At 37.3% G+C, this 15,996-nt stretch overlaps 1 protein-coding gene across 1 annotated transcript in view; it reads right to left on the reverse strand.

The window, feature by feature from the left end:
- LOC104271201 (usherin-like) overlaps nucleotides 1–14,435 on the reverse strand; it is a 136,602-nt gene extending 122,167 nt beyond the window's left edge. Inside the window, exons 1-3 of the mRNA XM_009865805.1 lie at nucleotides 14,158–14,435; nucleotides 13,843–13,985; nucleotides 4,817–5,445 (exon numbers count right to left, since the gene is read on the reverse strand). Of these exons, the coding sequence (XP_009864107.1) occupies nucleotides 4,817–5,445; nucleotides 13,843–13,985; nucleotides 14,158–14,435 (1,050 nt within the window). The remainder of the gene's footprint in view (nucleotides 1–4,816; nucleotides 5,446–13,842; nucleotides 13,986–14,157) is intronic.
- Between the last annotated feature and the right edge of the window lie 1,561 nt (nucleotides 14,436–15,996).

Here is a 15,996-nt window from a genome sequence, read left to right on the forward strand (position 1 = left end):
TTTGTGTTTATTAGTCAAGTGCAAGAAATAGCTACTAGGAAATGTATTGCTTTGTTGCAATAAAGAATAATCTTCTGCAAAGAACGAGTGTAGACTTCAAGTCTCGAAGACTTTGTGGACAGCAAACACAACACTGAATAATCTCTAGGGTGGAATACCAACTTCCTCTGTTGCAGCTTCTTTTATACAAAGAAAAGAACGGCAAGTGAACTGTAAATCAAGGGACTGTCATCTCTGACAGTAACAACAAACACAAATGACAATGGAATTAGAAAGTCTACAACCCTTCCTCAGTCAGAGAAGTCATGAGGAAATACAAAAAAAGAAATAATCCATAGAAAATCAATGACATGATATTAAATCAATATGCAAAAAAAAAGAAATTAGAAAGAAGAATGTCAGTTTGGTGCTACAGAATCACCACAGCCCTTCATTTCTAGCAGGCAGCATATATAACATATTAAGAGAGAAGTCAATGAAATCATAATAATTTTTTATTTTTCTCATTTTGTATCTAATCAAATTGCAGGAAGTTTCTGTAACTGATGTTATCATGAAGGTACAAGAACTATATGTCAATGAGGTACTTATCTAACCAGGATGAAACCACCCTCCTATAACCTATCTAAGCACCCAAAAGAAAAAATTCCTTTGCCCTTGAGAGAAACATCAGGACTGCGTACAGCTCACGTCAACTTTTGTCTTGAGAAGAAAGTTACACAAAGAATGACAGGAAATTGCTGCCGCTTCTTACATATCAGTGGTCCAGCTGGTGGCACTGGTCAGTGAGGGAGACCAGTACAGGCAAGTATGTGTCAGTCAGTCCCCAGTTAAGCCAGTAATCCAGACTGGGGTGGTCTTGGGCCAAAGGCCTCTCAGGAGAACTACTGCAACGAAAGGGAAGTTTCCCTGTTGCAAGTTAAATGGCCAAAGTTGGACAATTTGCATACTACAGTTAATTTAGCTCAGCGTACCGAGCCACATAATGCTTCTCCTACACAAAGAACATTTTAAAATAATTATTCACTGCGTAAACCAGCCTCTTTCTCAAGCCAATCAACCTAGCTCCATTCCTGGATGTCATATCAGTGTGAAGTGTGAGCATGAAGCAGCACAGCAATTGCAACTCTCACAAGAAAAGGAAACAATTTCTCTTATACATCTGTACATTAGGATATAGCAAATCTTGTGTAACAGGAATAATGTTCACGGCATTGGCATATACTAAATAAACGGCTTTTGCAGTTGGTGAATACCTCCACTTCACTTTGGCATTTAATCAGCCACAAAAGCAGTTTATTGCGCAGTATACTCCGCTACCGTGAACATTATCAATTCAGCAAATATTAAAAAATATCATGCAGGTGTCATAGAAATGGGTGCTTTAAAAATTATCGACAGCTTTACACTTTCTGTTGCACAAAAGAAAGCAAGTTAAATGTTATGGAGAGATATTGGTCCATCCTGATTAAAATTAAATGTTAAAGGAGCACATACACATCAGAAGTTTTTATGCCAAGAGTGACCTGCTGTGCTGATATTTTCCTCCTTGCAGAGTGAAAGCTTTGGTCTATGAAAATAAGCTGTATACTCAAACGAATACTATCTTGGAGCACTTTGAATTCTCCACATCCTCAAATCATTTATATTGATTCTATGACTAAATAAAGGAATGGAAATATGTTTCTCTCTTTTTTTTTTTTTAAATTCTCTCTGTTTTGAGTAGAAGCAAATATTTGCGCTCATGGTTTAGGGATTGATTGCACTGACAGCTGAAAGCTGCTATTGATTTGCAACTGTGGCTTGGCAAAGGGGCCTCTCACTAATCCTTCCCCATGCCCTCTCCATACTTGCTGCTCTGACCTCGGAGGACAGCTCCCCCTAGGGCAAGGGGTAACTAAAATCTCCCTCCCAAAGATATGGCTTATTTTCCATTCTCTGCTTAAGAGTTACCACCATAGACACTGAATAAGACAAGAGCATTGTACATCACAAGTGGATTCCACAGATTTGATCTGTGTGATTTGATCACACAGGTGACATATGCACTGCAAGTGCGGTGGGCTCGATCTGCTTGGGAGGAAAAGTATGCCTTTTGGGGACTCTCCAACAGGGCTGAAAGGCACCAGCGTAAAGCCATCCCAAAGCTGATCTATCCCATTTCCACACAAGAAAACTTTTCAAGCACCAAGTGACAATCCCCGCACAATGCTTCCCAGCCATTCTGCCTGTACAACTAGCGTGCTTCTGGGGTAAAGGGACACAAGCAGAGCAGTTATTCAGATCTACAGCCTAGTGCAGGGTCAAACCCACGAATGTTTCTAAAACAGGTGCTACCTTATATTCTGCTAGTACAGAACGTTCACACAGACCAAAAGACAGCCTCAGCGGCACAACACAGCACACTGGGAGTCCTCCTACTCTAATGTGAACTTGCCATGAAACTCAAGAGAAGGAAGCATTACCACCCATAGCAAGCTAACCCATTTGACAGACCTGTAAGAAGACCAACAAGTAAGATGAAATCCCAGTTGTGTCCTCTGGTGCTCCCATCTGCAAACAAGCAGAAGGCAAGAAAACCACCAGGTGCAGCAAGCCGTGTCCATAATCTCTTCCGTGATGAAGTGCAATGAGCTTTGCACCTACAACTTTATTTCAGTTTATTATGATGACTGTCAAATTAAACAACACTAAGTAAAATAAAATACTAGAGAAACTAGAAGAATTTATGTCCATATCAGCAAAGGATACCAATACTCTGTACACTGAGAGAGAGAATGTTTGCTGAAGGATAGCTACCTGGGAGAGAGTATATTTGGAAAGGCATATACCTACATCACTTTTCTCCATTAAATGCTACCAACTTTGTTTATTTGAACATTTTAACCTAAATATTTAAAATCAAGAAAAAAGAACAGTGAAAACTGAGTTATGAAAATAAAAACACCCAAGATTCATCACCTTTGACAGAAATTAGTCTTAAAAGAACAAGCTAATATGTGTCTCCACGTGGAAAAAACAAACCTGAAACTACAAGAGCAGCACTGACACAAAATATCAGCACTTCTTATACAGAGGGTCATACAATGGGCTTTAAAGGGCTTTAAAGAGCATTGAATCTTAATGATAGAGAAAGAAGGGGAAAAAAATGCATTTGAACTCTTCATCAAGAAACCAAAACAAATTTAAAAAGCACTGCTATATTGAAATAAAATTATCAGAGAGCGAAAACCTCATTACTGATTTCAGGTTTGAGAGGAAATAAATGATCAAACTGACTTTCAGCATTGCTAGATTACTTAATCTTGGATCTGAGCAAAGACAATAAAATTACAACTGAGCACACACCTCTCATCTTGAGAAAAGACATCCAGTAAAGAATGACAAGACCTTTGATAACTCACAGGCTTTTAAAACTAGGATTGGATGTTGATCGCACTTGCAAAAAAAAAAAAGAAAAAAGAAAAGGTAAGATATAAAATTATTATGCCCTCGTTGCATTAACATGAGCATTAAAGATTGCAGTGACTTCTTTGTACTCAGAGTTGGAGCCAATGTGTAGAAGCTCATGCAGGAAGGTGTGGACATGTGTGTACAGATGCCATTGAACTAGGGCTACTGTTTACTCAGCATTGCTCATTCTTGTAAATCCATGAAAAATGCTTTACTATAAATCGCGGTAGATATTAAGATATATCTACAGAAACACAGCGTCCTGGAAGCAGATAGCCCAAATCTTCAATAAGCGGTCTGGCAATTCATCACAATTACTAGTGGTCGATCATTATTAATTCTTACTGTAACCATTGTACTCATACTGAACTCATTTGCCGTTAAAGTGGAGGTAAAATGGAATTCCTTAGACATTAAAGCATAATTTTAAAAGCTCAGATTTTTTTTTTTTGTCTAACAGTAAATAGGATTTTTTCAAATCTTAAAATTATCTGTGAACAAAGCAGAAAAAAATCAGCATTGGTTTACTGCTTAAATTCATAACCTCAGACTATTTAGACTGCATTGGTAACACCACTCTGTTTACCTTCTGAAAATACAATGTACACCAAAAATAATAAATCTAACAGATGAACTTCAGTCTTATGCAAATGTCCTTTGTTTTGTGCTCTGGTGAGCAAGCTACTGTACCAATACTTTTGGCATTAGTACAAGACTGAATCCATGGAAGCATGTGTGTATTTACACAAAAGAGGCTTCTAAGCTACAAAAATCCCTCTTGTTTGGTTACACTAATTTCCCTTGAATGAAGTTTGTATGCAAGCCAAAACAATGGTAGTTATCCTGTCCTCTAGAGTTCATTCCCAACAGAATGAAGTGAATAATTGAAAACTTCCTAGGTAGTCCTGTAAGACTCTTCTTTTGTAAATCAGGAGAGCTATAATGTTATTTTTTTCTTCATTAGCTACTTTTTAAAAAAAATCTGATAATTATATACAAGATTTAATTACATAAAAAATCTTTTTACTTCTTAGCATTTTAATGAAGTCTTGAAATTTTGGAGAAGGTTGCAGGTCATTTTCTGATTTGATTAGGGAGTTAAGAGTAAACATTCAAGTTTAATATTGAAAATACATCAGGTGTGTAAGGAAGAAAATGAGCTGGAGTATAAAGTCAGAGGCTGGTGTAAAGGAAAAAAATGGAAAGGAATCTGATGCTTTTGAGCCAAAGGACAGACACTAATTATGCAACTGCCCCTGCAGCAATGAAATCTGTTGGCTCAGTCAGTGGATGTCTCTCTTAAATACACAGTTGCTACAAGAAAAACATGTTAAAGCCATGAGGCAATCAGAATTGTTCCTACCTTAACTGAATGCGGCCCCAACGCTTCTACATCAGGTGGCTGAACACCAGCAGGTCTTGATGGTCTAGTGGTAACTTCTGACCATGCACTGCTGTTTGTGCCTCCGTGAAGAGTGCTCATCAGTATTCTGTATTCAAATCTCTGCCAAGGGCTCAGCGCAGTACTCTGGTCAATGTAGCTCATGGGCTGACTGAGAGGGAGAGTCACAACAGTTGATATTTGTTCTGTTCCTTTCACCCTCCTTTCTATGGTAACGTTTTCCACCAGACCATTTGGCTGAGCAGGTGGTTGCCAGGACACAACCACAGAAGTTGGAGTATCAGAATACAGTTCTGGAGCAGGAATATCCTCAGGTGCATCTGGAAGAGTCTGTATTTCTGGGGTCACAGGTGAAAGGGAGCATCCTTTAGAAGTGCATCCTTCTACCTGAAACACATAGACAGTGTAAGGATCCAAGTCCTCCACAGTGCAGTTAGATCTAGTTCCTAGCACTGTAGCATGCAGTTGGCCATTTTGGTAAATATTATAATGAGTGATAATGCCATTTGGCTTTAAAGGATGCTGCCAGGTGATGCTTGCTGCCCTTGCTGTAACATTCAGCAGAAGTGGTGGATCTAAAGGTCCAGGTTCTGTAACAGAAAAAAAGAAGAAAAAAAAAAAAGAAAAGAAAAAGGGAAATTACTGATAGTCTGAGATTTGTAAAAGTCAGCATTAGCAAGCAGTACTCATCAAAAGAGGCTCAAAATGACAAAAGAAGTTCAAATCTACCAAACAGCCTTTTTCTTCAGATACTGTAGGCCCAGCTGTTCAGGGGAGGAATATGACTCTTCTCAAAGGCAAGCTGCTCTGTAAGCATACCTTCCCTCCTCCCAGCGTTCCTCCCTCCTCCTCCTCCACATCTTTTTTCCTCCTGCGTCTCAGTAGTGCCCCAGCAATGTTGTTAGCCAAGTGGAGAAAACATACTGCTAAGTATCAATACAGATCTGCAGTTCTAGCTTTTGTTGATATTTTTCTAGAGTGCTCGCTACTAATTGCAACCAATGGCACAGGCATAACAAAGCTACATATTTTACAGCTCAGTAAGCCCCGGCTGCATCTCTCATTATATATTCAATATTTTACTTCATTCTGTTTATAATTCTAATCCATTTTTTGCAATTTATCTACTCCCTGTTAATATTATAGGTGATTTTTTACTTCGACTGTGACAGAAGCTGCCGATTTAGCTCTTTCACCTACTGATAAATAAACAATGCACAGATCTGACCTTTAGGTTAACAGGTTTTATGCTTGCTCCACTCAGCACTCTAACTGATTCAATTATCATAAAGGTTCAGGAGCTTCCATGAATACTGAAAAAGACCGACCATATGCCTGCATAGGTGTTGTGGAACAGCAAATACTCTGCAGCCCTCCAGAGAAATTCCTTAATTGTAAATAATTTCACCATGCGACACAATCAAGTCACCTTGAATGCAAAACCCTCAGCCTGTGGAGGCAAAGTGTTATTTAAGCTTTACTGGGCTGCGTTAAATTCTGCAATTTGAAGGGCTGTTAAGTTTTTCAATTGAAATTTCATTTAAAATGCAGGTGCTTTTTATTATATTGAGGCTTTACTGCTCTCTAGGTACAAGCAAGAACATGGTGCAATAACACAAATCTGGCTCAATCACTGATCAGTAACAGCTGTAATTCCAGAACATTTAGCATTCTTATAAACCACATCTTGAAATCTATAAATTGCTACAGCAGATCAAGAAAATACTGTATTCCCTCCTATTCTGCCCATAGCAATTTTGACATTTATGAGATTTTTCCGTGAATGTTACATTTTATTGAAATCTTAAAAAAAAAAGATATGCTTGGATTTAGTAATTGTTTCAAATAGCTTTAGGTCTGGGGATTTTGGGGGGGCTAAGTTTCATATGTTAAAGGTTGAAAATTCAAAATTCATCAGTAATTGTGGGTGTGCTAAGACTCCAGGGCACATGACACAGCATATGCTGAATTATATGCTAGGCAATAGCATTACAATTTAATTCCTAGTGAAGCAGTGTGCTGTCCAAAACACAAGGAACATTATCTCTATAGTAACAATAATTTACTTCATTAGAAGTTAAATAATTCCTAATAATTTTTAAGTGAGAAGAGAAAGAAAGAGAGAGGGGAAAAATAGGAACCCTAGAAAATAAATAAATCCAGCACAATGAGTGGCTCTTTCTGTAGTTCAGAATGACAGCTGAACCAGTCAGAAGTCCCGATTCTCCTCTTACATACAGAGAGAGGTAAATCATCAGGATTATTCCACTGATGTCTGCAGAAACAGTGATGTAAAACTGAGATAGCAAACTTTTTCCTTTTTTCTCTTCTAAATTTGAAAAAGTAACAGTGTTTCTTTTTTCATTATATGATGTATCACAAAGCAACTTCATAAAACTCATCCATATCACATATCCTGTTGTACTCAAAGTGATAATAAGGATGGAGTTCCATGTTTAATGCTTGTGCACTCTAGGATTAATTTAGATCCCTGAATTTACAAGTATAAAAGATGATCTGTTGTAAAGAGCAATTCAATTATATTTGCATGTACTCTTGGGCAAAATCAATTAGGTCATAAGCTGGAACAAAATGTGGTCCATTATTCAGAGTTCACTGAAAAACAGAGAGGTGAAGGTGTAAACCTGAATTATATGTTTCATCTGTAAACTGAAAATTTTGCTAGGGTGAAGAGGAAAGAGGAAAATTTGCTTTGGAATTGAAGACCTTGAATATAAATTGTTACAAATTCTGGTTTAATTGAGGAAGAGAGTTGAAAGATATAATATTTGCCACTGAGCTACAAACTTGGATTTTATCTAATTATACTTCATAAATAAGCTATCACACTGTGAGCTTCTGCAGGAGGGAAAAAACCAACCAACCAACCAAAAAAAAACCAAAACCCCACACAACAATGAAGCAGTTTGTTGTGAGGGAAAGGATAAGCCTTTTTATTCCTACTGAATAGGCTGCTGGCATTACAGGTGAAACATTCATGGTAATTAGTTGAACCTGTGCCTCAACCCCCCTCCCAGGTTTAGACGTATTCCTTAAGGACAATGTGTAATGTATGGGAGGAGCTGTCAAACTTAAACTTTGGGTCCCCCTAGTCCCTCCTCCTCCCCCCGAAAAAGCATCTTTTGGTAGCTGGCATACCTACCCACACATTCCCTACTGCCCTTTTAAAAGAGAGACTTTTAAGACTCTCTGAGTTCAAACAAGACGTTTGAGAGATGCTTAATTGGCCCCACTGGATGGGAAAGCATTAAATCCTGGTCCCCAACACTCATTTGGTGTAGCTTCTTTTTAAATGGCAAGCAGAATCGTCTAATTCTATATACAAATCAACTAGCATGATACTGCTTGGTTGAAAGGGTCACCACAATTATGTAAAACACGAGTATTAACTATAATTGGGATAGTTTGCTAATACAATAAAAAGCTCTGAACACGAGAAAAGTTATGCTCGCAGCAGTAGCTATCACTTTCTAAAGTAAGAATTCATGGGTGAAATGACATGAAAAAGATGGTTATAAAATTTTAATGGAATGATAAAAGGCAAAAGTCAGCCTCTCAGCTGAATTCTTAAAATCCCTATATATCACAATCAGCTCCTTAACTGTAAAATCAATGTGGAGTATAACATGTTGTCAATGTGGTTGTCACTGGAGGGAAGACTGCAAAGTGTGACAGCTATACAGCATCAGCCTGACAATGATGAAAATTAAATCATAAGGCTTTTTACATGGATGTAATTGTTTATAGAAGTAACTACTTAACATGGGAGCAGTGGGCATCCTTTTCCTTAAGATATTTAGTTCATATTTCAAACAATTTCATTACAGTATTAATACTAGAAGGTAGTTTCATTTTGGCAAATGAAATTATCTTTTATGGCAGGCTATTTTGCTCATCTGCTTCAAAAGTTCAGACTTGACTTAAAATGAAGGCACAAAATTGTCATTAATATTTTTTTAATTTCCTGACTAGAAACACACATGTATTTACTTATTGTCCAGACTGGGGGAGCAAGGAGCTACACTCTCATGGATGTATTTTGGGGGGAATCTATGCTTTTATTAATATACTGAGACATGTACCTGGACTACTGCCCTTTAACGCTAATGAGAAATATCTGATTTGCTGGGAAACTCACTAAGCAGAATAGAAATTCTTAGACTTTTATTCTTGGATCATTTACTCTTTTCAGGAACATGGACAATGCAATTATACATATTAACAAAATGCAGTGTCTTTCGTATACTACTGACTGTATCCAGCAGAAAATCCAAATTGTGTAGCTTTGGGCACAGGGGACCACAAGAATCTTTTATCGCATCAGATCACAGAACTCAAAAGTCATTAAGACGTTCATGCAATGACATGAAGTCCATATAAACCACTTCAAATATGTATTAAAAGCAGTCTTCAGAGCATCCAGACTTTTTGCTCTCTACTGCTCCAAATGCGCATTACTTCCAGAATCTCAGCCTATCAATTAAGAAACTTCCAACTCCTAATCTGTACGCATGCATCGGCAATTTGTACTATTTATCCTACAATCATCGTATCATATCTGCCATGATACTACTTCAGCTTAATCTGTTCTTCTGTCCTTTTGCTATTCACCCAGTTACGTATTTCCCGTGATTTCCTTTTCCTTTATCGCCTCACCAGGTTTTGTCTTCTCTTGCTTCAGTTCACATCAGCTAACTACAGTTTAGTCTATAGGCCTAAATTATATAGACCTAAATTATATAGACCTACCATAGATAGCTAAAGTAGGAGATTTGTCTTCTTAGACAATGAATACAATCAGCAGAGAAAGCACGTGCTTCCAGAACTGAGAACTGCATCATCTACCCTCCTGTTCTGCACTGCCTCTCTATATTGTTTATGTAAGGAAGCTTTAAGGGAATAGGCCTCCTCATCCAGGAACGACAGAATCACAGAATGGTTTGAGCACACCATAGCTCTCTGTAAGATGGGAACAATGCCTCCCTGTCTTGTCAAGAAATAGCCCACCTGATACATTGCAGGAGCTCTCTTAATTGCTTTCTTTTTTTTATCCTTTAGCAACTTCCATATATGATCATCTCAAGTGACTACTGTGTACTTTTGACATTACTTCTGAATAAACATTAGGCTGGCCTATGACTTCTTTGTATATAAAAGTGACGGACTTGCAGTCATTTCTGTAAGAATTAAAAACTAAAAACTAAAAAAATTGCAAGCCAGGCCCTAATAGAAAGGCTTCAGTGAGAACTCTCCATACTGGAATCCTACATTGACCCATGGGACTGAAAAGTAGCCTGGTGACTGAGATGTCCTGCTGTAAGCAACTCATTGGACTGTAGTTTCTGGGACATTCAAAAGTAAGGAAAGAAACAGGGAGGAAGGTGGTTGAGTCACCATAACTGGAGGTGTTTAAGAGATGGGTGGATGTTGTGCTGAGGGACATGGTTTAGGAGCATCGATAGGGCTAGGACAAAGGCTGGACTTGATCATCTTGAAGGTCTCTTCCAGCTGAAACTAGTCTATGATTCTAAGCAGCTTTTCTATTAAGTAGCCATTTTGCTAGCTCAAAACTTCTCCAGACTAAGATTAATTTTCTTAAGTTTTCTCATTTGGGAACTGCCTCTCTCATCAAAGATCACATTGTGTAGATTGCTACCAGCCAATATAATTTTGCAAATCATAAAGCTTTGCCGTATGAAAGCAGCACCTACCATTGGACCAGCTTCAGGTAACTACAACCAACTCCTTTACAGCTTCTTCCTCAGATAGCTCAAAGACTTGCTGTATCAAAAGGGGAAACTTAGTTGATACCTCCTTCTTTATACCTAGAAAATTTCATTTTATTCCTGAATGCAAGAAATTAAATCCTGCTCTCAGTTCAATGCTACACACTGACCTCTCAGTTCAGTGGTGATTACATTGATTGCAAGAGACTTATCTTAAATTTACATTCAAGTTACTGAAAGCAAGATGTAATCCAGAAAGTTCATCAACCATTTCTATTTCTCTGGCAGTAAGTAATTGGATGCTATACTGACCAAGATCACTGGAACAAACATCTTTTATTAACACGTTTAGCAGGTTTTAAAATATTCATAAGATATGTACATTATTGTTATCGGGCATGGGCAGGTTAGACTTTAAAAATGCATGGAATCAGTTACTAGTGCCACACGCATGTAAATAGAGGCATTTGAAAATTATTTACAGCATTTTTTTCTTGAATAAAACAATACCTCAAGCCTACTAACCTGTATAGTAAGACATTTTATTATTAGAGACAACAGATTTTTATGGCAGCATTTGCTAATTTTCCTTAATCATTCCTAGCAATCTTCTAGTTTACTAAACATCTATCATAAATAAAATAAAATATGCAGATACATTGTGAAATCATCAGCTTGTATTAGTAGAACTATTGACTTTAAAAGTGGATGTGTTGATTTACATCTATTGCTGTCAGGTGTATGAGCACATAAACACACACATATGCATATATTTTATTCCTACGGGTATTTTATGCTTTCATGAAACAAAGCCAACATATATTCACTGCATAAAATTCAATAACATGCATATACACATACATTTTGACAGAGTAAGAGACATGGGAAATTTCTCCTGCCAAATTCTACTTTAAAGAAGTCAAAATCTATTGGTTAGCAGGGCCAGGAACTAAGTGTACTTCTGCAACAAGCTGTCAGTATAGGCAGTTTTAAAAGAAACATTGAAACCTTGACAGAAATACTGCTTATATCTAACGACAATCATTCAGTCTAAAGCAGTTGAGTTGAATATCCTTTCACAGACGGCAGCCATCCAGAATGACACCCAAACCAAAGGCCTTTGTCACCACTGAAAGTTGAGGGTTAAATTTTGGTAAATTACAAGAGTTGTTGGATACTGGGAGCACATTAGGACATATTTTAGAGCAGTATCAATGCAAATGGAAGAGGACATTTTAAGGAAAATAATTCTCCCCTTGGAGACATGGAGTTTATAACTGAACTATAGAAGTTTGTTTTAAGCTAAGGAACAAGATGCAGATCATAGATGAAGAGATGAGTTCTTTGTTAATCTCAAAATATCTTAATTGCATAAACAGTGGCAGAGGCTTACATTTTTCTTTTCTTGTCTTTAAGTTTCCTTTTGCAACATCTATCTTACATATTAACTTAAGGCATCTTTGTAGCCAGGTTTTGCAGATGGTTCATTTCACTTGATTCTGTAAATCATTCTAGTGCACAAAGAGCATCATAGTTCTACGCAGCAGGTAACTTATATATATATATATTCAAGAAGACTATCTAGGAATGCATATCCTATGTAGGCCCTCTGCCTTATCCTTAACTCCCTAAAAGAGAATTCTAAAATTCTACATTTACTACTTTGCACAAAAAATTATATTTACACATACTAACAGGTGATGCCTTTTAAACATGCTTCTGTGTTCCTCCTATCTAAAAAGAAACAATGCTATATGACCTATCTGACCAGAGCCAAATAGTCATTGCAATTTGAACAAAACAGTTATAGGCAACTGATTGCATTTAGAAAATGAATGTAGACAATCTTTAGACAATCTGTATCTGCTTTTGGTAACAAACAACTACAACAAAGGAATAAAATCACAAAGAAGACTTTCACAGGTAGGTAACACATCTCTCATATGTAAAGATCAGGTTCAGAACTTACTTTTATTCGGGAATTAATTAAAGGTAATGTGTTCATAGAAGCATTTATATCCTATGGAGTTTAGATGGATTTGTTAGATAAAGGAATACATGTTTTCTTCTGAGTATTTTCTTAAGATAGACATTTAGCCATTTAGAGACCAGACTAAAATGAAGCCTCGTCACAGCACTGAATATTTGTTGAAATAATTTGGTGTAAAATAGAATCAGACTACAGGACTCTTTGGTGTGAAGGCAGAGAAAGCAACATAGTAATGAAACCAACAATGAAACACACACCACCTTTTCCTGCTCAGAATGATTTACTAAACAAGCATTATTAAGTCTTATTAAGCCTTATTAAACAAAATATAGCAGTAAAAATATCTTTAGAAAAATACTTAATTTCTCTAAAATTTGGTACAACGAGGTCATCCAGTACTGATTAAAAAAAGAAACAAACAAATAATATATTTGAAAACAGCAGATTTTTTCAAAGAAGTATGCTATTACATATCCTAGTGCATTGTAAGAGAAAACTAATAGCTCTGTTTCTTGAAAAAGGTTGGAAATTATCTATTTTTCATATGTATTTTGTACAACAAGCTCAAGCTCTGCCATATGGTTTTGTTTACATATTGTATCAGGTGCAGAATCCTACTCTGCCAACTAAACGGCTGTACCTGTATGCTGATACCTGTGTGTTAAATCAAGGAACTGTTGAACAAACTATTTGGAGTGAGTATGCAGAACATAGGACTATTAATGAAGAAAGTGATGGGACTGGCAACGACAAACTCAATTTCAGAACCAGAAGATCATCATTTTAAATTAACAAAGATCACTGGCAATGAAAAATTCTGTTCAGCTGTGGTACAGCTTAGATATTCTGAACACAGAGAGAAGACAACTGTCATATACTATTAACTTCAGCTTATTTTCTATGACATGACTGAAATCAGAATCAAGTCCCTGAATACAAAGAAATACCACTTACAAAGCTGTACTTATCAATGTACCTTAAACTAACCATATATGAACACATATGGGATATTATATAAAGAAATAAGATACTACTTCACAGAACATAAATTCAAGTGTTCATGTTTTGTGAAAACCTAAGACAACAGATATTTGATCCCTTAGGAGTTACTATTGCAAGTTAGTATTCAGGAAGGAAATACATTATTGCTGAGAAAGTTAGGTAACCAAAAAGAAATCATCTGCAAATGGCAGCTGAACTGTGATTTTTATTTTCTGCTAAAAGGAGATAGATAAGATCGGACTCCTTACTGTCCTCTGCTGTAGTCATTGAAGTCCAGTTGCTATAAGCATTGCCGTAACCATTGGAGGCGACCACTCTCATCTCATACTCCGTGTAGGGCTGAAGATCTCCAACCCTGTGTTGTAAGGAAGCAGTAGGGCTGGAAAGCAAACTGCAAAGGAAAGCAGCACGAGTTACATTATGAAACATTGCAGCACCTCAACAGAGAATAAAACATTACATGTCTTGTAACAATGCTAGCCACCCTAAAGGTGAGCCGTATTGAAGATAACAGGACTTTTCTTGCTCAGCAGTTGATGGTGGCCTTGCTATGGTCTGCGTACTCTAAAATGTCACCAGCAGAACGCCTCCGCCGCATCTGGAGTCGGTAGCTGGGTGCGCCGGGGGCGTTGTTGCGAACTGGTGTAGACCAGACAACCTGAAGACTGGTCGGAGTGGCAGATGAAAGCCTTGGAGGCATCACGCCATCTGGAGCTGTCGAAAAACATGGATGAATTAGAGCAGAGAAAACCATGGAGAACATATGCTGGGTAGAAACAAAATGCTCCATATACTGGAAAAACTGTTCCTCAGGATCAACAGCAATGTTAACATGGTCCATTTAGTTTAACATTTTCACTACTGAACAATGCTATTTCTTCATCATCTTCTTTCTAATACAGTTACATGAACATTGTTTTGCTGAAAGCAAACCTCCAGACACGAAAAGTAATTCAGGAGCAACATATTCTCTACCACCTGTTCAAATACTTCTCCTGGTGCCCAGCTCTGCCACGCCGAGAAGTTAAAGAACTGCTCATAGAAAGGTTACCCAAGAAGAGCAAAACTGATCAGACTTTTTATCATTCTGATATCTTCTCACCCTTATGCATCAATAATTTAAAAAAAACCAGCAAAACAAACCAGCAGAAATTTTAATGGAAGAGAGGTCTTTAGGTAGAAATAAAAATAGATTCACTGAAGTCACGGTCTCTAGCCCACTGTTTTGTTAAGGAAATTAATTTTTATGAAGTCCAGGAACTGCAGATCAAAATGTGTCAGTAATGATACCACCAATGACCTTTAACTGCTGCAAATTTCACTGCATGCAGTAAAACGAATGATGCCAATTTGTACCAGTGAGTTAATGGCTTAGCTTTCTCTTTAAGAAAACAATCTGTTGAAGAAACTTTCTGTATATAAACACACCTGTAACTTTTATGCATGTCTGGAGTCAGCTCTGTAGCTCTTTTCCAGAGAGTTAAACCACTGGAAAGTTACTGCCTTTGTCATTTAAACTCTTGTATAATAGTTTTGCTTTTCATGGTTCAGTAGTTACCATTTACTTCTTTCTCTGATCTTTCCAACTGACATTTTTTGCTGCAGTTATTTTCTTCCTTCTTTCTACTGGGAAAAATAGTCTTACAGACCTGTAACTTAAGGTGTAGTTGTAAGCCTCAAGGCGTAAGTTGTACGTTATAAGATGAGCAAACAGTATTTTACAGTAAGTTTTATGATTTTCATTTACCACCTTTATATGAGGTGGTTACTAAGAGGAAAGAAACAGACTTTGTGATACACTGTCTGAATCATTCTCTCCCTGAAATAGATGAAGGAATGGCATTGGCCCTGAAAAATAAAAGGGCATCAGTCACATACAATAGTTTTTATTTATAGTGACATATACATATAGAGATATGTGAACTAACGTCTGACACTTTTACTCTGATTATACATACTTATGACTGAGGAACTTCAAATTCTTCAGCTCCATCTCCAAATTATATTACACAGACAGGCACAAGACATGTCTTACTCCAATCTAGAGACTTGTTCCCTCTCCCTTGAGTTCAAGGTCTGCCAGTTCTCATACGAATTTTTTACTGAAAGCTGGCTGCCGGGGTAGCTGAGTTATTACCAGCTACTTTGCTTCTGAAAATTGGCCTCTAACTCTGCAATCCTCCTGTTCTTCTCGGGACAAGATGAAGTGGAATAGGATCTCCAGATTCCCTCACTCCCTTTCCATCCTCTCTGTTACTGTGAAAAAGACAACATAAAATTCTGGGGCTTGAGTCAGTCTGACTACCTTTAGATGCTACCTTCTTCTGCTGTTATCTAGACCAACGCAATAAAACTCCAGTGAATATCAAGCAAACTTGAAATCTTCCTGTTTCAAAATCCAG

The sequence above is a fragment of the Apaloderma vittatum genome, unplaced genomic scaffold (genome assembly GCF_000703405.1).
Source record: "Apaloderma vittatum isolate BGI_N311 unplaced genomic scaffold, ASM70340v1 scaffold10613, whole genome shotgun sequence".
Lineage (NCBI taxonomy): Eukaryota > Metazoa > Chordata > Aves > Trogoniformes > Trogonidae > Apaloderma > Apaloderma vittatum.